The sequence below is a fragment of the Elgaria multicarinata genome, chromosome 21 (assembly GCF_023053635.1).
Source record: "Elgaria multicarinata webbii isolate HBS135686 ecotype San Diego chromosome 21, rElgMul1.1.pri, whole genome shotgun sequence".
NCBI classification, from domain to species: Eukaryota; Metazoa; Chordata; class Lepidosauria; order Squamata; family Anguidae; genus Elgaria; species Elgaria multicarinata.
The window spans coordinates 16,431,599-16,455,584 of record NC_086191.1 but is presented as its reverse complement, the minus strand read 5'-3'; the positions used below and the strand labels follow the sequence as shown (position 1 = coordinate 16,455,584).

The 23,986-nt window shown below is 55.0% G+C and overlaps 1 protein-coding gene across 1 annotated transcript; it reads right to left on the bottom strand.

Moving 5' to 3' along the window:
* Positions 1 to 44: 44 nt before the first annotated feature.
* On the bottom strand, positions 45 to 23,897 carry LOC134412001 (sodium/potassium-transporting ATPase subunit alpha-2). The gene is made up of 23 exons (XM_063145755.1): positions 23,666 to 23,897; positions 16,927 to 17,031; positions 16,524 to 16,583; positions 15,950 to 16,153; positions 14,013 to 14,126; positions 12,434 to 12,568; positions 10,895 to 11,012; positions 9,544 to 9,812; positions 8,775 to 8,973; positions 8,057 to 8,166; positions 7,606 to 7,740; positions 6,325 to 6,514; positions 5,426 to 5,601; positions 5,110 to 5,246; positions 4,879 to 5,029; positions 4,334 to 4,502; positions 4,048 to 4,202; positions 3,243 to 3,366; positions 2,554 to 2,699; positions 2,223 to 2,353; positions 1,588 to 1,689; positions 913 to 1,004; positions 45 to 174 (listed from the first exon to the last, which is right to left on the bottom strand). The coding sequence occupies exons 1-23, from the start codon at positions 23,675 to 23,677 to the stop codon at positions 146 to 148; spliced, it is 3,063 nt and encodes a 1,020-aa protein (XP_063001825.1). The 5' UTR covers positions 23,678 to 23,897; the 3' UTR covers positions 45 to 145.
* Positions 23,898 to 23,986: the final 89 nt, after the last annotated feature.

Below are 23,986 nucleotides of genomic sequence, written 5' to 3'. Positions count from 1 at the left end.
GTGGGGGGCTCTGCTTACGAACCAAGAGCCAGGGAGGCGGCGAGAACAGGGTTAAAGGTCATTTATTGCATCTGTCCAACTACAGAGTGTGGCTACAGGTTGTCCGGGCTGGCTCCAGTGGGGAGCTCTGGCTTGCTTTGCTGGCTTAGTAATAGGTCTCCTTCTCCACCCAGCCTGGCAAAGGGAAGAAGACGAGAGAGACGGGTGAGGGGGTGGGGGTGGGGGTGGCACAAAAGCAGCAGCAGCTGGGGGGGGGGCTGGAGAGGGCGGGAAGAGCTTTTTGCCAGCCACCCAGAGAACTTTAAGCTACGGCACAGCGTGCAAAGGTGGGACAGGCATCCATATGGAAAAGGTGTCCGGCAGCCCACAAAGCAGCCAGCCTCAGGATTAAGCAACGGTTACAATTTAAAAAGAAAAAGAAAAAGAAAAAGAAAACCTGGTCTAGCTTTTAAAAAAGCTAAACTACATCACAGGAGCAGGCAACTTGGGCCCGGGGGCGGCTGCCCTCCTGCCCTGCTTGTACGCTCTCCCGGTGGGAGACGAAAGGCATGAATGAAGTCTGGCCAGACACCACGGCACGGCCTGATGCAGCCCCAGAGCTCTGTTGAGGTCACAGCGAGGGCCATGATGAAGCCTCAGCCCCAGGATGGGGCTCTGGCCGCCCAGCCCTGCCTTGCCAAACGGAGGCTGTGCCCCCTTGCTTCTGGGCTGCCCCCCTCTTTGCTCCTCCCGCCTTCTTGGAGAGAAGCTTCAGCCTCCCGCTTGAGAGTCTGGTCCGGGCCTGAGCTCTGGCCCTGTGGGGCCCAGCTCCGGTCCTCCAGCTTGCTCTGCTTCTGGAAGGCCCAGCTGGGACGGTGCCCAAGGAGGCCGCAGCCCCACTGCAGTGGTGTGAGGGGGGGGAGGGATACTCACCACCAGGGTAGCGGCGTAGGAGGAGCTTCCTGACTTCGTCATAGGCGAAGATCAGCAGGCTGTACGGGAAGGCGCAGAACCACCAAGTGACCCTGCGAAGGAGAGAGAGGGAGGGAGGGAGGGAGAGGGGGGCTTGAGAGAGGCCGGGCGTCCCGGGAAGAGCATCCCTCGTGGGCGGTGGGGAAATGGGCCCATCCGAGGAGTGCCTCCTGGGCAGGGCGTTTGCCTAGGCAGGGAACCACGGGGGGGGGGGGCAGAGAGTGTGTGAGTGGAGCGACAGGCTGTGTGAGAAGTGCCAGAGCTGGGGAGGGGAGGGGAGGCTGCCTCAAGGTCTTGGCATGTGAAGGGAGGGGGCAAATGAGGCCCACCAGCACTCTGGCTGGAGACCCAAGGATGCCAGGGGCAGGGCCCCATCCCTGGTGTTGCAGGGACTGCCCCTGATGTCAGCCAGCTGGGGGTGGGGGTGGTTCAGGGGCAGCTATCCAGCCCCTGGGCCAAAAAAGACCCAACCCCCCCCCGATTTGGGGTCTCAGTGTGGAGGGAAGCAGGCTTTTGAGCAGCGCACGGGAAGGGCAAGGACAGGGTACCACCAGGGGCCACGTGAGCACTGACGCGTAAAGGTGCTGCGTGGCCAGTCCCTGCGTGTCCCTTCTACGTGTCTGGGAAGCCACTCACTTGAGCGGGTACATGCGCAGCGCCACGCCCATCCCGGGGCAGTAGGACAGGAAGGCGGCCAAGGCGGTTTCCTCAAGGAGGCCGAAGATCAGGATTTTGTTCCTGCGGGAGAAAACGGAAAGGGAAGGAGCTCGGAGCAGAGGCCAGGGTGGGGCACGGAGCAGCTTCCGGCCGCCCTCCTCCGGCTTGGTCCTGCCCACGCTAGTCCCAGCGTGCGACACCCAGGGTGCGTCGAGGCAGCTGGGCAAGCTTCTCAGCACCCTGGGGAGAAGGGTGGTTGAGCCAAGTGCCAGTGCCACTGACATCCTCCGAGCTGCACAGCTGGACCGAGGCTCCAACATTGGTCAAAGCGGGTCCTGGCTGCACCCCACCAGGGAAGACAAAGATCCCCCTGAAATGGTGACGGACCCCCTCGCAACTCCTCGGCAGGCCGGCTGCTCTCTTCTTCAGCCCAGGGACAAGCCGGTCAGAGCAAGGGGGCAGGTGAGGGCTACCCACAGGCCACAGACGTGGCCGTCCAAGGGCCACCGTCCTTGGAACGTAGGTAAAAGGCTCTACGGCGGCAGCGACTGATGGAAGGCGCAGGGGGAGGAAAGGATCGCCTGGTCTCCTGCGGCCTTGTCTCCTTGACTCACTTCATGCCCTGCTGGAAGACGGAGTTCCTCCTGGTCTTGCAGATGATGAGATCAGCCCACTGCACCACCACGATGCTGGCGAAGAAGGCCGTGTGGCAGGTGAACTCCACCACCTTCCGCTGCTCGTACGTCTGCAGGAAGGGAAAGCAAGCACAGGCTGGCGGGAGGCGTGCCCTGGGAGCCGCGCCAAACTCTCGCCTCTTCCTGTCGGGGTGCGGAGTGGAAGCCCCGGAGTATGTGCCCCAAGTCCTGCCGAGTCCAAGCTCCTGTGTCCCGCCCTGGCCCTCCGGGTGGTTTCGGAAGCCGCGCGCCGGCCCCGGACACAACTCACCCATTCCTGGCCATAGCTGTCCTCCAAGTCATTTTTGGAGCGGTCATCCCAGTCCAAACGGATCCCCAGCAAGGTGGTGGGAAGGAAGCCGTTTTCAGCCAGGATCACAAAATAGGTGAAAAAGCCGCCGAGGGCCTGGATCATGCCTGGGGAAAGATGCGCAGAGGATCAGGCCCTCCAGGGCTGACCCAACCGTTGCTTGGTCAGGACCGAGCACAGGAGAACCTTCGTCGCACCTCAGTGGCTTGGGCGCGCTGGGAAAACGCCCACCCACCCAGGACCAACACATTTGGGGGAGCGGAACGGACTTCACAGGGGGCTACGAACTGGGTCTTTTTTAAAAAAGATTTCTGCGGCTTAAACGAAAACATTTTGAGACGTTTTATCATTGGTTTTGTTGCAATTTGTGGATCTAACCCATTGTTTAGCCCTTAAGTCCTGCCCACCCGGCAGTCTGGGTTCAAACGTCGCACGCCGCTACCTATGAAAGGGCTGGTCGTGGGCTGTAGCATAAAAGGGGAAGAGGCTTTTAAACTGGAAGGTTGTTGTTAGGGGGGAACGGGCCCTTGTGACGCGCAGGTCAGCCTGAGGATGTCGGCTAAAGGGTGAGTCAAAAACCAAAGCAGCAACAACGGCAGTCCTAATAAGTGGCCCCCTTGCTTGGCGGAAGCAGGGCTTGGCTTACTCACCGATCTGCCCGTAGGCCATGCTGATGAGGCGCTCGTTCACGAGTTTGTCCGTCTTGGGGTTCCGAGGCTGCCTCTTCATGATGTCGCTCTCCGCGGCCTCGTAGGCCAGGGAGATGGCCGGGACCTAGAGCAGCAGGAGCAAGAGGGGGTGAGGAAGGGTTGCGAGGGGAGTGGCCGGATTTTTACCTCCTACAGGGGAAATGAACCCCACTCTTCTGGTCTTGTGGCCATAATGAGTTCTCCATCTTCTTCACCCCACTCTAAGGCCAGCTCCATTTGTCTGTATTTTGATAGCGATGCCCAGGGAGGCACGTCCGGGGGTGGGGGTGGGGGGATGGACCCCATATCAACCAAAGATCCAGGTGGGGTTTCCAGGAAAGGCCTTTGAGCCAGAACTCCGCACCCCCTGTGAACTTGCTTGAGTGCTAAGCCCAGTGTCAGAGGCTCCGGCTTTCTGCCCCACCACCATGAAAGGTGCGGAGGGGCGCAAGAGGCGAGGCCTTTTTCGTGGGGGCCCTGCGTGGGTGGGGCCATTCTGCCCATGCTCAGATGGTCTTTGAAACACCTGCCTCCTGGAACAGGTTTAGTGAATGTTTAATTACCGGCTGCTCGTCTTTTTCATAGTTGTGGGTTTATTGTGTGCTCAGTCGTTGAATTGACCCATGCTATTTTATCTACTTCGTTACCAGTTTTGATTATAAAGAAAGGGCCTCTTAACTGACTCATCAAGCAGAGGCAGGTGGATCGTGGCCCTCCCTCCCTCCCACCCTCCCTCCCTCCAGCCACAGGGCCTGGCGGCACTCACCATGTCGGTGCCCAGGTCAATGCACAAGATGGTGACGGTGCCCAGGGGCAGAGGGATGTTGGCAATGATGAACAGCAGGAAAGGCGTGATTTCTGGGATGTTGCTGGTCAGGGTGTACGCAATGGACTTCTTCAGGTTGTCAAAGATCAGGCGCCCTGTCAGGCGAAGGCCAGAGGAAGTGAAGAGGAGCAAACCTCGCCCAACGGTGGGCGGGGGGGGGGGGAGGTGCCCATGGATCGTGGGCTCAGGGCCCTTTCCCTCTGCCCCCTCCCCCGGGGACACCCACCTTCCTCCACCCCCGTCACAATGGAAGCAAAGTTGTCATCGAGGAGGATCATGTCCGCGGCCTGTTTGGAGACGTCGGAGCCGGCGATGCCCATGGCGATGCCAATGTCGGCCTTCTTGAGCGCGGGCGAGTCGTTCACCCCGTCTCCTGTCACAGCCACGATGGCCCCCTAGGCGGCAGGAAAAGCCAGTCCTATAGAGCAGGGGTGGGTGGTACGCAGCCCCCCGTGGCCAACCTACCACGCTCTGGTCCCTTTTTTGGTGGCAGCAGGAATGGCCAACTTCACCTTTCCAAAAGAATTCCAGTGGCAAGTTTGGCAAGGGTAGCAAGACCTGGTGGGTTCTGTGTGTGTGTGTGTGTGTGGGGGGGAACTGGCTCTTGGATCCCCAGATGTTTCCCACCCCAATATAGAGGGTGGGTGAAGAATCCCCGTCCTCCGCTAGTCATAAGAATGCCTCTGTCCTTTGGGATGCCTTTAAGCACAGGGCGCTGGATCAGGCCGACCGGTCCCTTCTATGTCTGGGACGAGGGAAGGTGCTCCCTACCTGCCTCTGACAGCCTTCCACGATGATCAGCTTCTGCTGTGGGGAGGTGCGTGCAAAGACGATCTCCGTGTGGTTCTTGAGGATCTCGTCCAGGTGCTCGGCCGTCATGTCCTTGAGGTCGGAACCGTGCACCACGCACGCCTTGGCTTCCCTGGGGCGGAAGAAGCCACGTTGATGCAAGGCCCCCACACCAGAGGTGGTGCGGGCTGGGCGTGGAGAGGGCTGGCCTACCTGGGGTTGACTTGGTTTACGGGGATGTTGAGGCGGTCCGCGATGTCCTCCACGGTCTCGTTCCCCTCGGAGATGATGCCCACCCCCTTGGCAATGGCCTTGGCCGTGATTGGGTGGTCGCCGGTCACCATGATTACCTGCGGGGGAAAGGGAGAGGAAGTGGCGGACGGGGCGAGGCAGGCGCCAATGGGCAGCGGGAAAATGGAGTGGTCTGGAAATGTCTTCCTTGGGTGACGTTGCGAGTGCTGACCACAGGAGCTGGGGAGGGCAGTAGGGAAGCCCCCCACCCCCCGCGGTCAGCGTCCACCGGCGTTACCTTAATCCCAGCGCTTCGGCATTTCCCCACGGCGTCCGGCACGGCGGCCCGAGGCGGGTCGATCATGGACATGAGTCCCACGAAGCAGAGGTTGGTGATGGGGAAGTTGACCTCGTCCACGTCGAACTTGAAGCCCCGGGGAAATTGGTCTTCGGGGAAGTAGTAGTGGCAGAAGCCTAGGGGTGGAGGAGGCAGGCCAGGTGAGGGCGGGGGGGGCTGCCCAGGGGGAACCTCTTGCAATGCAGCCGGGGGCCCCATCGCCAGCCGCCCACTGCTGCTCCACCTGCTCCCCTTATGCCCGTCCCATCCTGCGTCTCTGGATGCTGTTGATTTGATGTCGCTGAGTCCTAAATCCTGCGAGCACCGATCCTCACGCGGCCAAAGCAGCATGAGACAAGAGGGGAGGTGTCGGAGGACCCCCAGAGGACAACCACCACTTTAGGAAAAGAACCATCGAGGGAGGGAGGGAGGGAGGGAGGGAGGGAGGGAGGGAGGGGTGGGGCAGGACGGGACCCCAAGTAGCCCAAAGACAGCCGAGCACCTTGACCGGCCTTGGAAATGCAAAGCCACCCCCCACTCCAAGATCTTTAAGTGAGGAAGCTCATGCAGCTCTCTGCATGAGGAGCCACCTGGACCCACACTTTGGAAATGTGGGGCAGCACGGCAAGAGAGATCACACCAGGGCCATCCGTGGGAGCCAGAGCACTTGCTCCATGGGGCTCTTTGGGACCCAGGGGTGTCCGTGCCCTGGGGCTAGCAGGACTGAGAAGGAGCCCCATCTCTTGACGCCCACCTGGCTACCTGCATCTGCCCACTCCGGATCCCCTCTCAACGCTCCTCTCGTGCATCCCCAGGCCATCCCGATGCCCCGCCCTGCCCCGTGTCCCCGGCCTCCTCACCCAGCACTCTCTCCCCCAGCCCGCCCAGCTCCAGGTAGGCGTTCTGGAAGGCGTCCCGCAACTCCTCGTCCAGGGGCACCTCCTGGCCTTGGAGGAGGATGGTGGCACAGCGGTCCAGGATCCGCTCAGGAGCCCCCTTCATCACCAGGACGTAGCCGTTGGCCTTGTCTTCTGGCTCGTGGATGGAGAGCTGTGGGAGAGAAGGACCCCTGAGCGCAGGGCTCCATGGGGGAGCACAGGCAGCACTCGGGGTGGGTCTCAGCACCCCACAGGGAGAGCTGGGTCTCCTCCGGGCTTCGGAAACGAACCAGTACCTCACGCGATTTGGAAGCTATGCTTCTATTAATGCAGCCCCAAATAGCATTGGCCTTTCTTGCAGCCACATCACACTGTTGGCTCATATTGAGCTTGTGATCTACAACAATTCCAAGATCCAAGAAGAGGACATTGATTCAGGAAAACCCTGATGGGAGCAGTGAAGCAATTCATAGGATGCTCTTGGAAGACTGATGTTTGGAAGGTTGCATGACTCTGAGCTTCAGACAGACAAATAGAGGATTACAATGTAAATCAAAGGGGGACCACTGTATTGATGGCTATTTATTTGTATGCATCTTTCTCTTCCTGGCCCAGACGCTCTCTCTCTCTCTCTCTCTCTCTCTCTCTCTCCCTTTTTTTTTTTAAAAAAATGCATGGACCTTTGGATTCTCAGTTGTGGCTTTAATTATTGTTACCTTTTTAAAATGCAACAAATAATAGTGATCTTTAACTCATTTGTCTTGCTTTGCTTTCATCTGCAATTGCTGACTCCTTTTGCTTATAGATATTCTGTTTGTTCCTATTTATAGATTATTGTTGTTATTATTCTTGCAATGCATCATGGGTAATGGGGAGTGGGTGGGGGGAAGATAAAGACGGCAGCAACTCCCATTCTTGTTGCGGAGAAATCTGCCCACCCACCCCCTGGCCAGGCTGCCAAGAGCGCCTTGTGTCGGGGTGGGCATAGAACACGTCATGACTCCAGAGGAGCACAGGAAACAGGCTTTCTGACCGTCCCAGCTTTCACTGCGCACTGAAGACATCACAAGTTTCCTGCCATGAAAGCGGTTGCAAGATACTTGAGCGTGGAAGCACAGAGGCCGGAGAAGAGGCTGGAGGACTGGAGACCAAGGGCCCCCCATCGCCCCCGGCATCCTGCTCCCCCGCCAGGGGGGCAAACTGAAGCCCACCGAGGTCCCCTCCGAGGGCGCTTGTCCCCAGCCCCAGCCCCCCCCCCCCCACCTGGTACTTGTTGGTGGAGTTGAAGGGGATCTCGTTCACTTTGGGGTTCTTCTCCCGCATCTTCTTGACGGAGCCACAGGACAGCTGGATGCATTTCAGGAGCGCCGATTCAGAGGCGTCGCCGGCCGTGTCCCTCTGGCAAGGAGAGGAGGAGATGGAGGAGGATGGAGGAAGAGTCGTCAGACCCTGGCCTGGTTGGAAAGGGCTCCCTCCGCCCACCCCGCAGCAGCTGCCCCATTTAAAACGTCATTGGGGAAAGGTGAGGGGCAGAGGGGGGACAGCATGAGGCACCACCAGGGCAGGGGTGGGGTGGAGTCTGAGCTCCCAGAGACACAAGTTCCTTGGAGGCTGTCCTGGATAGGAGGCCTTGGCGGGTGTTTTGGGGAGAGCCCTGGGAGGACTGAGCCCCAGCGCTCTTTACAGGTTCACCCAAAGCGCGCCCTCCTTGTACCTTAGAGATGGGGACCTTCTCTTGTCCGGCCTTGAAGACAGCCCTGTTGCACAGCCCTGCGATGTGGGCCAGGGCTGTCCAGGTGGGGGAGCGCTTGTCAAACGTGGCTCCTGGTGGTGGTGGTGGGAGAGAGAGAGAGAGAGAGAGAGAGAGAGAGAGAGAGAGAGAGAGAGAGAGAGAGAGAGAATCGGGGCCATTCAGAGAAAGAGAGAGAGAGAATCGGGGGGGGGGGGGGGCTGGCAGTGCTGGCTTCCCTTCCCTGGGGGCAAATGGAGCAGACCCGCCCCACCACAGCTAAGCCTATGGTGGGTGGAGAAGCCAGGAGCCCAGGAGGAAAGGTTCAGCCTTCGTCCATCACTATTTATCCCCCGGCGCACATCCTGGGGATGGAAATCCCAGCTCACCCTTACAGGAGCTTGTGGTAGGATTACAGGGATAATGTACAGTAAGGGAAGTTCTGAGGCCGTGGAAGAAACGGCGTTGCGTAACCATTGAATTGTTCCGTCTTTCTAATAAAGGAAGTGCTGCACCTCCAGTCTGTCTGGTGTGCTCTGTTTACTTCACATGCCCAGGTGGCCTCCTGGCACAGAGGACATTTCCTGAGTTTGGGTTCAAGCGAAAGCTAAACAAAGCGCCCCGTCGGCCCGCAAGGCTTCCCCAGCACAGCTCAGTCCATCTCCCACGCGGCAGAGGAGTGGAGCGAGCCGTCCCCCCTCACCGGATTGGTCCTCGGTGGTGTCTGCCTCGTGGATCTGGTTGTCGAACCACATGTGGGCGACGGTCATGCGGTTCTGCGTCAGGGTGCCGGTCTTGTCCGAGCAGATGGTGGAGGTGGAGCCCAGCGTCTCCACGGCCTCCAGGTTCTTCACCAGGCAGTTCTTGCGCGCCATGCGCTTGGCCGTCAGGGTCAAGCACACCTGCAGGACAGCGGGGAGGAATAAAACGTGAAAGCCAGTGAAGGGGATGCCTTGGGGGCCTTCCTGGCCTTCCTACAGAAAACCAACTTCGCCATTCTCGTCCCCTCACCCTTTCTAAGAGAGAACGGACTGGGCACCCTTTTGAGGTCACATCCTGTGTTCTACCCAGAGAAGAAGAAGAAGAAGAAGAAGGAGGAGGAGGAGGAGGAGGAGGAGGAGGAGGAGAAGGAGGAGAAGGAGAAGGAGAAGGAGAAGGAGAAGGAGAAGGAGAAGAAGGAGAGATGCCTCTTGCAGCCACCCCGCCAAGCCTTTGGAATCCGCTCTGGCTGGGCCGTTCCCACTGTACCAGGCAGCTGCTGGTGGGGCAGAGCCCGTTGCTGGACTCAAACCAGGGAAACCCTGGTTCAAATCCCCGTGAAACCTCCCCTCCCCTTCTTCACAGGGTGGTGAGGGTGAAGCGGAGCAACCCCGTTCCTGGGAGTGCTCCTGCATTGTGGACTCCGGCTCTGCCTCCCTCGTCCCCTCCCCCACATTGGTGTGCACTGATCTGGCCAGCCTGGAGCCGCTTACCGTGACCGTGGCCAGGAGGCCTTCCGGCACGTTGGCCACGATGATGCCGATGAGGAAGATGACGGCCTCCAGCCAGGTGTAGCCGAGGATGAGGGAGAGGATGAAGAAGGACATGCCCAGGAAGACAGCCACGCCGGTGATGATGCGGATGAAGTGCTCGATCTCCATGGCGATGGGGGTGCGGCCCACTTCCAGGCCGGAAGCCAGCGAGGCGATGCGTCCCATCACTGTCCGGTCCCCGGTGGAGATGACGATGCCCCGCGCGGTCCCTGTGCAGGTGGGAGAGGGCAGCTGTGGACCCCTCTCTCCAAGCGCTGCCGGAGCCAGGGCTGGGGAAAGGGTGCTAATAGCCGGGCAGCTCCTGGCCTGTGTCTCCCCTAGGCAAACCCAAGAGGACCTGGTGCTCCTGCAATCTGCCCAGGAGTCATGGAGACCTGTGGGCCATCACGCAACCATGGCGGGAAATGGCGCAAGGCGGCCAGGCCACACGACGCGCCTGCCTGCTACACCTGTGCTCCTGGTTCTGCGCTGCTAAAAACCCCAAACGCAGAGGGCAGGGGTCATTTCCCTGCGCCATCCCTTTCTATCTGGGAGCGGCTGTAGCTCAGTGGTAGAGACTGCTTTCTCCAGGTAGGGCTGGGGAAACTCCTGCCTGGAACCCAGAAGAGGTGCTGCTGCTGCTGCCGGTCCGTGTGGACAATACTGGGCTAGATCCCGATGTTCCTAATTTCAGACTCCGGTGAAAAGAGGATCACAGAGCCTGGCTCCAAACACACCTGGAGTTTGAAGGGAAGCCTGGTGCTCTCCAGACGGACTGGACGGCCACTCCCACCCTTCCCAGTCAGAATAATGGGAGTTGCAGTCCAACCCGTCAGGAGGGCACAGCTCGTAGGGAATATCAGGCAAGGTGTATGTGTGTCTGCCTCATCACCACACTATTCCCGAAAGGAGGGATCAAAAGAGCCATCAGACAAACAAGCAGACACACGAGAGGGCCTCTGAAGAGCAGTAGGCCAGAGCAGATCATTGATTGGGTCGGACCCCTATAAACATTTCTCGGTTGGAGTCGCTCTTGGGTCTGAGCATCAAGGGTCCCCTGTGGCTCTTTCACATCCACAGACCTTCTCCCTCTGCGCCATTTCTTTCCCCCTGTTCTCCGCTTTCGGGTGGCTCATGGCACCCTGCTTTGCCTGACCCCCAAGAGTTTTGCTGGGTCTTGCTCAGTGTCAGGGGACAACCATCCCGGCAGCACTGACATCAAGGCGTTAAGTAGTGGAAGACCGTTCTCTGCATTTGTTCCCGTCCTTCCAGATGTTTCAACAGCCCCCCTCATCCTGCTTTGCCCTTTCACCTTCCACGCAGTTGGTGGAGAAGAAACAGATGTTGCGTGTCTCCAGTGGGTTCTCGTGCGTGAACTCCGGGGACCGGGTCTGCGGCTCCGACTCGCCCGTCAGCGAGGAGTTATCCACCTGCCCAAGACATGAGAGCACTCTTCAAATACTGGAAAGGTGGTCACACAGAGGAAGGCCAGGATGTCTTCTCGATCCTCCCAGAGTGCAGGACACAGAATAATGGGCTGAAGTTACAGGAAGCCAGATTCCGGCTGGGCATCAGGAAAAACTTCCTGACTGTTAGAGCAGTACGACAATGGAACTAGTGACATAGGGAGGTTGTGGGCTCTCCCATCCTAGAGGCCTTCAAGAGGCAGGTGGACAGCCACCTGTCAGGGATGCTTTAGAGTGGATTCCTGCATTGAGCAGGGGGTTGGACTCGATGGCCTTGTAGGTCCCTTCCAACTCTACTATTCTATGATTCTATGATAAGTCAAAGGAAGAAGCTGCACAAAATGCGCTCCAAATGGGAGGGATTTCCCAGGAAGGGGCAGAAAGAAAGACGCCAGCATCCCAGCAGGCCAAGGCAGCTCTGCAGCAGAGAGGCCCACCAGCCTCACTGCCTGTTTGTTTGCGGAGTTAAGACGATGGAAAAATAGGGAAATTAGCTGGCAGAAGAAGAATGTCCTGATTCGGACAACGTGAACCCCAAAGGCCATGCCTTCTCAAGCCTGCGAGTTTAGTTTTGCAGACACCAAGACGGAAAGAAGCAATTTCCTCCCAGTCAGGGCACTTAAACGAAATTATTTTAATTTTTAAATACAGAGCCCTGGGGGTCATTTTAGAGCCTCTTCTTCTCCTACAGAGCTAGTTTGCAAACACAGCAAAACACCCCCAGACCATCTATTTTTACCAAAGAACTCTCCTTATGCATCTGTTTGGAAGCAAACATGCTGTTGCATTTGGATCTGTTGAAAGCAGAACTACAATCAAGTGCGGGCGATTTATCAGAAGGAGGCAGGCAGGGGGCACCCACCCACCTACGCAGCAATGAATTGATTAAATTAACTGATTAAAACTTTTTTTTTTACTTGACTAAAAGCAAATCTCAGATTAACCAGACGAGACTTTAAAAACAAAACAGTGAATTATTATTTTTAATTCCTGTACTTCCAAAACCCGCAGACGGCTGGCGCCATGTGAGAAGAGGTTGTCCTCCATCAGTCACACGGAGATGGGATGGGCTTTTCCAAAGCCATGGCGCTTGCTGTGGCTGAGACATGCACCATTCATTCGCAAGAAACTAGAGCCTTCTTTGAGGAGGGGTTGCACTAGAAGATCTCTGATGTCCCTTCTGACTCTATCATTCTATGATTCAAAACCATTGCTTTTGTCAAGACGTAGATTTAACCTATTGATTTAAACATTACTCGACTAACATTTTTTTAATCATGTGATTGAGCGACCTAAAGCGCTTTCTCCTGGCCACCTGTATCCGTTTTGGGTGTCAACAGGGGACTGGCCGCTGGCACGCCGGCCCCCTCCTTGGTCAGCCTCACCTTACAGCCATGGGAGGAGATGATCCTGAGGTCCGCTGGCACTCTGTCCCCGCCTTTGATCTCCACCAGATCCCCCACCACCACGTTCTCAGCGTTGATCTGGATCTTCTCGCCTTCCCGGATCACCAGAGCTTGCTGCGGATGAAAGATGTTCAGGCTGGGGCATGAAGGCCTTTGTGGGGCACTGCCATTCTCCCCCACCCTTGCCGGACCTCCTGGGAGTAATTGTCACTGAACTCAATCGGACTGAGTTCTGAGTATGCATGAATATAGGATTGCCTTGCTGATTCTGCAGAGATCTTGGATGGAGCCCATGTCAGCCTCCTGTCTCAGCCACAAGAGGGCGATGGAGCATGCCTGGCCGTCCTGCAGCTTCACACACACACACGCACGCACGCACGCACGCACACACGCACTCCAGAGGCGAATATTTTATTTCCCCCCTTTTTGGTTTCGTGGTTCCACTGGCCGAATTAATTTCCTGTGGCAACCTCTCCAACATTTGACACATGAGAGGAAGGGACGCCCGTGGGTATGTGGGTGGGTGGGTGGTGTAACACCCCTTATTCTAACTACACGGAGCGGTGCCTGAGCACGCCTTACACACTTCTGTAGGCTTTCCCCTGCCTGGCGTGTGCCACGTTGACCACAACACAAAATAAAAACTTAAGTATCTTTTAATGAGGCTGTTTCATCTCACAAAGGAGCTCGTTCCGATTATAGAACAGCAGTGGCTCAGCCGCATCCTGCAACATCTACTAGCGGGCAAGGAGCAGGGCAGGCACCAATGGTAGGTGGGGTTGGCCCTGGCCAAGGGACCCCCTTGCAGCAGGGGCTCAATGGCCACAGCCACCTGGAGTAGCTCCTCCTCCTTGTCCCCATTGCAACCTGCTTGTTCACTGTGACCCAGACAACAGAGGGGGTGAGGAAGAAGAGCAGAAGATGCCCACGGTGTATTTGGTCCCTGGCTCCCCTGCCTGCTGAGTAAGCAAGTGGGAGCCTTGATAAGGAAGAGGAGGAGCAGCAGCGGTTAGAATAATAGCACTCTTCAGATACTTGAAAGGTTGTCACCCAGAGGAGGACCAGAATCTCTTCTCGATCCTCCCAGAGTGCAGGACACGGAATAACGGGCTCAAGTCAAAGGAAGCCAGATTCCAACTGGACATCAGGAAAAACTTCCTGACTGTTAGAGCAGTACGACAATGGAACCAGTGACCTAGGGAGGTTGTGGGCTCTCCCACACTAGAGGCCTTCAAGAAGCAGCTGGACAACCATCTGTCAGGGATGCTTTAGGGTGGATTCCTGCACTGACCAGGGAGTTGGACTCGATGGCCTTGTAGGCCTCTTCCAACTCTGCTATTCTATGATTCTATGAAGAAGGTAGGAAGCTCAGGAGATGCGTTCGATCCTCCCGTTGATCCTGCCATCCAGATTTTTACAGCCTGACAGCCAGGCAGTGTGGACCCAATTTTGCCACCAAACAGCATGATCTCATGATTTAGGAGGTGTATCTCAGAATCCTGAGCGCTTCCCATCTTACGTCATGAGACGGGGTGGAGCTGGAAGAACAGAGCCTTACCTGAGGCACCATGTTTTTGAAGGAGTCCATAATTTTGGAGCTCTTGGCCTCCTGGTAGTAGGAGAAGCAGCCGGTGACTATGACGACGGCTGCCAGCACCACTCCCAGGTAGAGCTGGGGAGAAAAGAAAAAGGTGTACTGTGGAGAGCAAAACCCATGTACACACGCCTACGTCCCCAAAGCCTCTCTGCCAGGTACCAGGTCGTCAGCGTCACAGTTTGGGGCAGGTCTTTGAACCGGAGGGTGCTGTTTCAGACCACACACTATGGCACCCCACCCCACAAGCACTGCCCAATACAGAGAGCTGCAAACTAACCAGCCAGACCAATAACATAAATTAAAAATGCTTCCTGCTAAGGGCTGCTTAAAGGGTAATAGCTCAAAGTTGAAAACTTGCAGAAATTCTAACACTGAAGTCTTGGTACATGGAGCTGTGGCAAATAGCCATGGCAGAAAAATTGACATTATTATTATTATTATTATTATTATTATTATTATTATTTATTACATTTATATACTTCCCCATAGCTGAAGCTCTCTGGGCGGTTTACAAATTGAGATTGCCGAAGTCAAAATACCAGATTTTTAAAACAAAACATGGTATGATTTTTAATGTATATAAAAATCAGGGACAAAGACAGCAATATTTGTTAAAACCTTTCCTCCGTTTATACAAAAGAGACTAAATAGAACGGATTCCCACCTATATTTTTGTTTGTAATGGGGGAAAATATTAAATGTACTACCCAGTGTCAATAACAAGATTTTAAATTAGATGTGTTTGGTATTGCATGTTTTTTAAAAAAACCATTAAAAGCAAAAGAAAGGTGCTTAGCAACCCCCTTTTCAGTCTCACAGGCTTTTTTAAGCGATGGCTTTTAGATGCTGCTTTTATTTTTATTTCTGTTGTGCTTTATTGCTACATAAACTGCCTTGCATATAAAAGAAGCAAGCACACTGCAGTCCGTGCGTAACAGAGGTTTACAGAGGTTTACAGAGGTTGATGGACTAATACTGCCACCACATCTCCAATATTAGGAAAGGATGCTTAAAAGGTTGTCACACAGAGGAGGGCCAGGATCTCTTCTCGATACTCCCAGAGTGCAGGACACGGAATAACGGGCTCAAGTTAAAGGAAGCCAGATTCCAGCTGGACATCAGGAAAAACTTCCTGACTGCTAGAGCAGTACGACAGTGGAATCAGTTACCTTGGGAAGTTGTGGGTTCTCCCACACTAGAGGCCTTCAAGAGGCAGCTGGGCAACCATCTGTCAGGGATGCTTGAAGGTGGATTCCTGCATTGAGCAAGGGGTTGGACTTGATGGCCTTGTAGGTCCCTTCCAACTCTGCTATTCTATGATTCTAGGATTCTACCTGCGGGATCACCTTCTCCTGTATAATCCGGCCCCGCACACTCAGGTCCTCTGGGAAGAACTTCCTTCAGCCAGCCAAAACTAAGCTGACAGGTATTACCCAGAGGACCTTCTCTTCTGCTGCTCCCAGACTGTGGAATGGCCTGCCGGAGGAGACTCGTCGACTTAACAGTCTATCAGCATTTAAGAGAGCTATAAAGACTGATCTCTTCCGGCAGGCCTATCCAGTGGAATTTTAGTATATTTTTAGGAAGTTTTAATAATGTATACTGTGTTTTGATTAATATTTTATGTATTTTATACTTGCTGTTGTTCCCCGCCTCGATCAGAATGGAGAGGCGGGTTAGAAATAAATTTATTATTATTATTAAGAGTCAAGAGGTAGCGATTTTTGTGGGAGGTGGGGGAAGAATTACTTTTTGTCCATCTTAATAAGTGTGAGGCACAATGGAGCGGCTGTTTTTGCCAAATGTGAGGTGTCTTCTTGGAGCCTGGGTGGGTGTCCGTGCTCTGTCCACCATGTCCAATCCCACAGAGGCCCCTTCTGCTTGGTTATGGGACTTACGTTGTCGTTGGCTGGTTCATCTTCCATTGCCGCTTGGATGCTGTAGGCCAGGAAGCAGAGGATGGCCCCAATCCATAAGAGGATGGAGAACCCACCAAAGAGCTGCCGGCAGAACTTAACCCACTCCGGTATGGTTGGCGGAGGGGTCAAGGCGTTGGGGCCATCTTGGGCCAGGATCTCAGCCGCCCGAGTGTTGGTCAGACCCTGCCGTTGGGAGAGACAAAGGGAGCAGAAGGGATACAGGGTTGGGAAGAAGGACACGTTGACCCAATTTGATAAAAGGCATGAATGGAAAGAGAGAAAGAGGGAGCAAGCACTGAACAGTGCCGAGATGGACACGTCACGGCGTGGAGGTGGAGGAGTTCAGTGTTGCCCCTCTCCTCCCCTTGCCTTGGGAGACCACAGGTGATAGATGATGCACCCACATTGATCAACAAAGAGCCAGGGTCTTGGGAACAGCTAATGAACTCTAGGGGAACCCCTTCCCTGAAGGAAGCAAGGGGTCATGGGGTGGGTGGGGAAGGGTCCGTGGTGGTGGGAAGCCCCTGGCAAGGGAAGCTGCCGGCAGACTCACCCGGGACAGATCCACTTGATACTTCCGACTGATTTCATCCAGAGACAGCCTGTGGTCATCCTAGGAAGAGGGAAGCAAGGGGGAGGGGCAGGAAGAGAGGCCGTGAGTCACTGCGCCGCGAGAGCTGAATGTCCTTGGAGAGGAATCGGATCCAAAGGTTATCTCTGGCAAACTGAGGAGGTGCATTCCTTCCAGCTGTCAACCTCCCCCCTCTCCCTGCCCCCAAGCGTCTTTCCCTCCTGGGCACCCTTGCACAGAGGAGGCAGCGGCAGGGGTCCTCTCTGTATCCCAGAGAGGACCATGTTGTTCAGGCCCAGTTGATCTGGTGCTGGAGTGGCAGGGGGCAGCTTGCCTCGGATCCCTGGGTATGGGAGCTCACCGACCCACCCAGGACCCGTCTTACCAGGTTCACTTCCTTCTTCAGCTCGTCCAGCTCTTTCTCCTTTTGCTTCTTCTTCCCGCCTCCATTCTCAGCGGTGGCCCCTGGGGGTGCAGACTCCCGTCCTGTCTGAGAGGGGAAAGATCCAGGGAGTTAGCCCAGGTGAGCCAGAGGGAGAGAGGAGAGGCACGGCAGGCGGAGACGGCAAGCCCAGGGCGTCCTCGACCAGCACCAGTGACAGGCCCACCACTTCCCTGAACTTCCCACACCCCTGCAACTGCAACTGAAAGCACGTACGTTGCTCTCCAGTCCAGGTGACCCACCTTCAGATTTAGAGGGGCGAAAATCCCACATCATTCATTCACAGAAACAATAAAGCCAACACAACAGCAATCCAATCACTTTTAGCAAATTCAGTCCAATGTCAGACCGTTCTCTAGCAAATGTTCTGAGATCTGGGGCACACTGTGCTTTTGGGGGGGCAAAAAAAGGCAGAATTGCCAGGCAAATGTCAGTGGGTTGGTGAACCTGCTCTGGGTGTCGTTCAGAACCATTGAGGCGTCACTCCTTTCTGAAGAGTGGGAAGAGCGCCCTCCTCAATGCTTCTGTGCAGGCAGATTGGGTCCAGCATTGGCAACTCGATAACTGGGCGGAAGGCGGTCTTAATCAAATTACTGCTTTCCCCCCTAGTCTTGTACAAGTCAATGACAGGGTGAAATTGACTAGACCAGAGAAGGCTTGCCTTCAGTTACACCCCTAAGGAAAACCTTAAGAAGAAAACCTTCTTGAATAGTGGGCATAGCTGAGAGGGGGAGAATCAGAGCTGGTCCAGCCATTACTGGGGTGACATTGACATTCATTTTGGGAATAATACATCCAAACTGGTGAAGAGAAGATTGAGGGGAGACATGAGAGCACTCTTCAAATACTTAAAAGGTTGTCACACAGAGGAGGGCCAGGATCTCTTCTCGATCCTCCCAGAGTGCAGGACACGGAATAACGGGCTCAAGTTAAAGGAAGCCAGATTCCAGCTGGACATCAGGAAAAACTTCCCGGCTGTTAGAGCAGTACGACAATGGAATCAGTTACCTAGGGAGGTGGTGGGCTCTCCCACAATCGAGGCCTTCAAGAGGCAGCTGGACAAGCATCTGTCAGGGATGCTTTAGGGTGGGTTCCTGCATTGAGCCGGGGGTTGGACTCGATGGCCTTAGAAGCCCCTTCCAACTCTACGATTCTGACTCCATGAAGGGAGATGGTGAGTATTATAGATTATAAAATCACCTCCTTTCAAGCCAGGAGGCTGTCCCTGACGCTCGTGTGTGGGATCCTGGACATTCACTTCAGTCTCTGGCTTGGGATTGGGCTGGCTGTCCCTACTTCCTTTGGACTGAAGCCGGTTGGCTGAGAAGAAACAACTGAAGCTTTTTGTAACAGAAAACCTTCAATGACCCCACAGTTGCTTTATGCAACTTTCCTTGAAAAGTTTAAAAAACACACATCAACACTTAGGAGCAAGACCTGGATTTTAGAAACTGAGCTTTGATGTCATATATTGCATCAAATGTTGGATAGAGAAATATGGGGAGAAGGTTTCCTCAAAAATAGATCTTGGTATTTCAGACATCTTCCTTCAATATTCAGCATTAAAAAAAAGGTGATTTTTTTTCTGGCTTGAGAAGAAAATATTGGGCAATTATTCAATTTGAATCGCTTGGAAACTTGTTGGTCTATTCATACAAATTTGCAGATTTACAAATTTTCATACAGATTCTTGCTGCACCCCACTTGACGGAGCTTTCAACCACCCCAGATATCGTTTGGACCATTGCAAATTTCTACCTACCCTAAATGTGCATTTAGTTCTCCCCAACTCTGAAAGTTCTACAACACCCTGAACAGAGTTCTTTCTTTAGGCCTGCCTCTGATAGATCGGAAGGAGCAGCTTTCATGTCGTCCCCCCATCCCCACCCCCCCGGCCAGCATCTCCGCTCTTATTGATGAGCTGTTGATCGACTTTCACAGGGAACTCTTGACACCAGGTCAGACTATTCTTAACAAGGCATTTCTGGACTGAGAGGGCGCAGGAAGTCCTGGGAGTTGCATCAGAAGGCTGGAAATATTTCTCTCAGCCATCACAGCTGTTGCATGTTTGCATGTACACGGTTGGAGGAGTGATGGTGGGTGGCAGCTAAATCGTTGTGCGATAGGTAGAAATCCAGCACGGATCCTTTTCGCATGGAGGTGCAGGGATACAGGAAAGCAACTGGCACGCAGCTATTGTCGGCACTGGGGGGGGAAGTGGTTATGGACGAGGCTAGATCTTTTTGCTGGCTCTGTGACTGGCAGGGTCACACCCAGCAGCTCTAAGGACGATTTGGAGGAGCCATAGAGGATGCAGCTCAGTGGACCAGTTTCTCTCTCGCAAAGGGTCTGGGCTTCGCTTCCCATCCCGCTCTGCCAGGCTGTGCTCAGGCCTGCCTTGCAAGGGGACGCACAGCCACAGTGGAACGCTGGCCGTCCTTTGCTGTTGGCGGGCAGCAAGCCCAAACGCAGCGACACGGTTGGCAAGCTGGGCAAAGTCTCGCGCTGCGGCAGTGAAGGACCCCAAAGAGCGTCGGCCAAGGCTGGCAGCGCTGCGAGAGCAAATGCCGTCCCGGGGTCTCGTCCATTCAGGCCCCGCTGCCTTTTCAGCCGGGGAGAAAGAGGCCTCTCTTCTCCTTTCTCTCCTTCATTTCAGGGCACAGGGAGGCGTCTTCGCTCCCTCTCCTGGGCCGGGATCTTGGCTTGGCACAGGCCTGCTTCTGGCCTCCAGGGACGGTAGGAAGTGTTCCCTGAGAAGGCTACAAAAAGAACGGGCGAGCCTTTCGTCCTTGAGAGCAGGATGCATCCTTTGGGCTGCGTGACGGGGGGATGTGGCTGAGTTGCCAGCACAACGCAGTGGGGAGCCAGGCTTTTGGGGATAGGGGCATTGGGCCAGCGCCCCCTCCTCCAGGGAGTCTACCTTCTCCCTGTCTCCAGGACAAAGCGCGTGGATCCCTGGGCTGATGATTTCGTATGGGGTAGATCCGTAGGCTGTGCAAGACAGATTCCTCACCCTGCCCCCATTTTTGCAAAGACTTAGGAAGGAAAAGGCTGGCAATAAACAGAGGGCAGCAGAAATCCCCCCGTAGCCATGCCAGCCTCACAACGCTGAAGCCTCTGTTATTTTGTCTATTTATAAATGAGGGCTAACGCAGAATGGCCTGGTTGATTCCTGTTGGGAGGTGAACAGAGGTTAAGGCAGCGATCCCTTCTGCAGGGGCAAGAGCTTGGGTACCCAGGGGGGAGGACCTACAGGGAAGGGCTTGCGGTGGCTGTCCTGGGCCGGCCTCCTCTCTCTGCCTCCCCATGTCCCCCCCCCGAGTCTCTCCATAAGGCGCCCCCTCGCAAGCAGTGTTGTTCTTGGCAGGAGCAGGACTTTTCCGTGACTGCCAGGGATGCGGCCCTCTTTTTATTTTCTGCCACTGAATAAACATCTGCATCTCCTTGGCCAGCTCCAGTGATCCCTGCGGCCATCCCTGAGTGGCCCACGGAGGGGCAGAGCCCAGCCCAGCCACAGCAGCTCCATCCGCCCCTGAAGAGCACTGCAGGATGAAGCTGGGTGGCTGTGCAGAGATGATTAGCTCAGGAGCCTGAACCAACACGTTCTGGCATGACTCTTTCCCTGCTCCCAGCCCCACCGTTCCATCTAGGGGTTGGTGCCAGGAAGGCCTCGTGCAATCAACTAGGGATGCCCCCTTCCCTGTGTGTGTGTGTGTGGGTATGTGGATGCTGGGGAGGCATGTTGACCGATGCAGGGACCTGTCTTGAGATGGGGCAGCCTGACCCTTTGCAGTGGCAGAAGCGGTGGAGGGTGCAGAGCCTCTGGTAGGGGTTGAGCACCACCCCCCACCCTGGCCATGGGGCAGCCTGTGAATGGGCCGGGATCCTCCTCCAGCAATGTCCCAGGAGCACAAGCTGAAGAGTCTAGCAAGAGCGGCTGGCTTTGCACACGCCTGCACCGCGTTGGTGGCAAGTCGGCTGAATCGTCGTGGGGCCCGTGGGTGGTTCTCATGTCCTCACGCTACATTGCATCCGTCTGTGTGGCAAAGCGAGGCGGACTCTCTGTGCGTTTGTATCGTAGAATCATAGAACAGCAGAGTTGGAAGGGGCCTATAAGGCCATCGAGTCCAACCCCCTGCTCAATGTAGACATTCCATTCCAATGTGCATGTTCCATTCTGGAACGGCTTGCTGGATGTCTAGTGGATAACCACGGCTTCATGGCCTCTCTTTCCAGTGACAGGTGTTGGCTTTGTAGAGCAAAGCTCCCCAAATCCATGCCCTGGGAGGGCTCCTGTCCCTCTTCAGAGTGGCTGCTGGTGGTGGTGGGGGAGTTGGGGATCTTCCAGGCAGCACCTGAAACTGGGAAAGTTCACCGGATGGAGCTCTGCCATCTGTGCGTCTCCCAAAGACACAGGAAATTTCTTGTGATCTGGACTCGGAGAGAAACTAGAAAAAGAGCCCCTTGGGTGCTCCTCCTCCTTTATAAACCACATCTGTTTTGTGGGAGATGTGTATGTCTGCCTGTCTTCTGCTGCGTTAAGGTTTGGGGTAAAAACAGCCCAGACCCCTGCCTCTTCCAATTCCCTCTGCGTCTTTAACCCTAGACCACGAAACAGCAGGTAGCTCCTGCCCCGTTCTAAAACGGCTTGCTGGATGTCGAGTGGATCACAGTGGCTTCAGGTCCTCTCCTTCCAGGGACAGGTGCTGGCTTCTATTCACCCCTCTCAACTTTGGTAACTTTTCTTTAGGTGCCCGGAGGTGATAGTTCACCTCAGCAGAATGTGGGAGCCTTTCATTCATTACTTTTAAAGTTCTGGAGAAAACCTTTCCTGAAAACCTTTCAGCATGGCCCAATGAAACCTACTTCCAAACATGTTACTTCTTCCCAGTCATGATTCTCAAAAATCCGTGTGCATCTGTCTGTCCCGCATCATTTGGTGTGAAAGAAAGAGGTTCACCTGGATCCAGATTAAGTACTGCATTTAACATGTGCCTTGGACACAGACACGGATTTGGATTCGCCTTACATAGCCCAAACAGGAGCAGGTTAAAAGTAAATAAAAACAAGCCCTTCTGAAACCTGAAGGGTACATTGATGTGGTTATTTTCACAACCTGCCCTTTTCTGCAAAGAACCTGCTGGAGCGGATTGGGTTCACCTGCCTTGAATACCCCAGGAGTCTTAGCTGGACCCTAACAGCGGAGTAGCAAAGACGTGGTTTGGGTGTGTTGCACCCGCTTTGCACAAGTTCCAGGGGTCTTTGGTGCCTGCGGTTCCTACCAAAGCATAAGTGATACAGGAGGGGATGATGGTTGCCTTCCCTCTTACCTCTTTTGTGAGGGAGAGGATGGTGCACTTTTTCAAGTTGCACAACACTTTGCATCAGAGAGAAATGTCTGAGAAGAATTTCTGTGAAAGTTGGAAGGATGTTCTTCCAGCTTAGTTACCACCTCCTTTAAGAGATCTAATGCAGGTTGTTTAATTGACTTGTTTGCCTGTTACATTTGTATCCTGCCTTTCCAACCAAATGCGAGAAAGCCGCACTGTGAAACCAAGAATGCCATTGAATGGGTGCCCGTAATAAGCCCCATTTTGCACACCGCTACACACCCTGAGCTGCCCTGCAAAACCCGACAGCCAAATGCTTTCCTAACAGCTGAGACGGCAGATTTTGCCAGCTGCTGCCGTGAAGTCATCGCCTGGATGATCAAAGCCAAGGCCATGGTTTGGGGCGCAAGATAATAACGACGGACCTTGGCAGAGCCACGCCAGTGAGCGTGCTTCCTGGCAGAGAGAGTCCATGGCGCTTGCAATCAGAAGGCATATCGTGCCACAGTTCTGCCCTTTTAATGGGTTTTCTGGGGCAAGGAAAAGGATGGACCAAGCAGTGGAAAAGAGTAGAAAACAACATCAACTTGGCACCCACCCTGGGTAAAATCCCGCAGAGGAGGCAGGGTGATCGCCCCGTGAAAGCCTCATCTGGAAGCACCCGGAGTGTCCCTGGGCAGGCAGGCGGAAGCTGACCTGGACTGAAAGCAGCAGCAGAAATGCCCCTTGCACTTGTCCCCACTGAAAGAATGGTGGAGGGCTACCTGACGAGTCAGCATCATAAAGGTGAGCCCATTCCTGCACGCATCACCAGAAGAACCGTGAAACCCGTTTGCACAGCGCAGGATGTGGACGTCATCCAATCCATCGAGGGCATGAGCATGACAGCTGACTTCCAAATGCCTCCCCACCGGCCACGCTGCGAGAGGGCTGGTCTACCTCGCCCAACAGCGACCTTTGGGTGCCAGTCTCTCTTGGGCTGTGGGGTTCTTTGGTTTTGTTTGAAGGAGGGGAGCTTTAGAAATGACTATTTGGAAAGAAATTCACTGTGATCTTCCCAAGAAGAAAAGTCTCCGCGGGGGGATGACCCCGCCAGGGCACCCAGCTGCACAAACAAGCTCAGATCTGAACTTCTTGTTTCTCTCCCTTCCTTCTGGGCCCCCCTCTTTTTCCGTGCACCCCTGAAGCAGGCAACAAGCGAGGCACCCACATTTCCCTGGCATTTCCAGGTCTCCCGGGTCAACCTCCCGCACAGGTTTCCTGGCATTTTCGTAGCACTTTCTCAGCCCACCCGCAATCCTGCAATAACTTTTCCTTTTCAGAAATGGCATTTCAGATGCATCAGGACTTACCCCTTTCCCCATCTTCGCTGGAGCAGGAGATGGAGCAAGACAGGATCCGGAGGATGCAGAAGGGGGGAAGGGGGGCTGGGTGGGGTGGGGGGTAAGGCGATGACAACAACAACAGCAGCAACACCAGCCCTACAAGAAGCACATGTACAACATATACATTCAAAGGGCTGCGTGCCCCCTTCTTTCTTTAAATAGATCGCTTGTTCACTCCGCTCCTTCTCTGGACAGAAGCACTTGTTGAAACTGGATCTTGAGTGGAGGGAGGCTCCTCCCCCTCCCTCTCCTCCCCCTCCATGCTTTCTCAGCCTCTCCCCTTCCCAG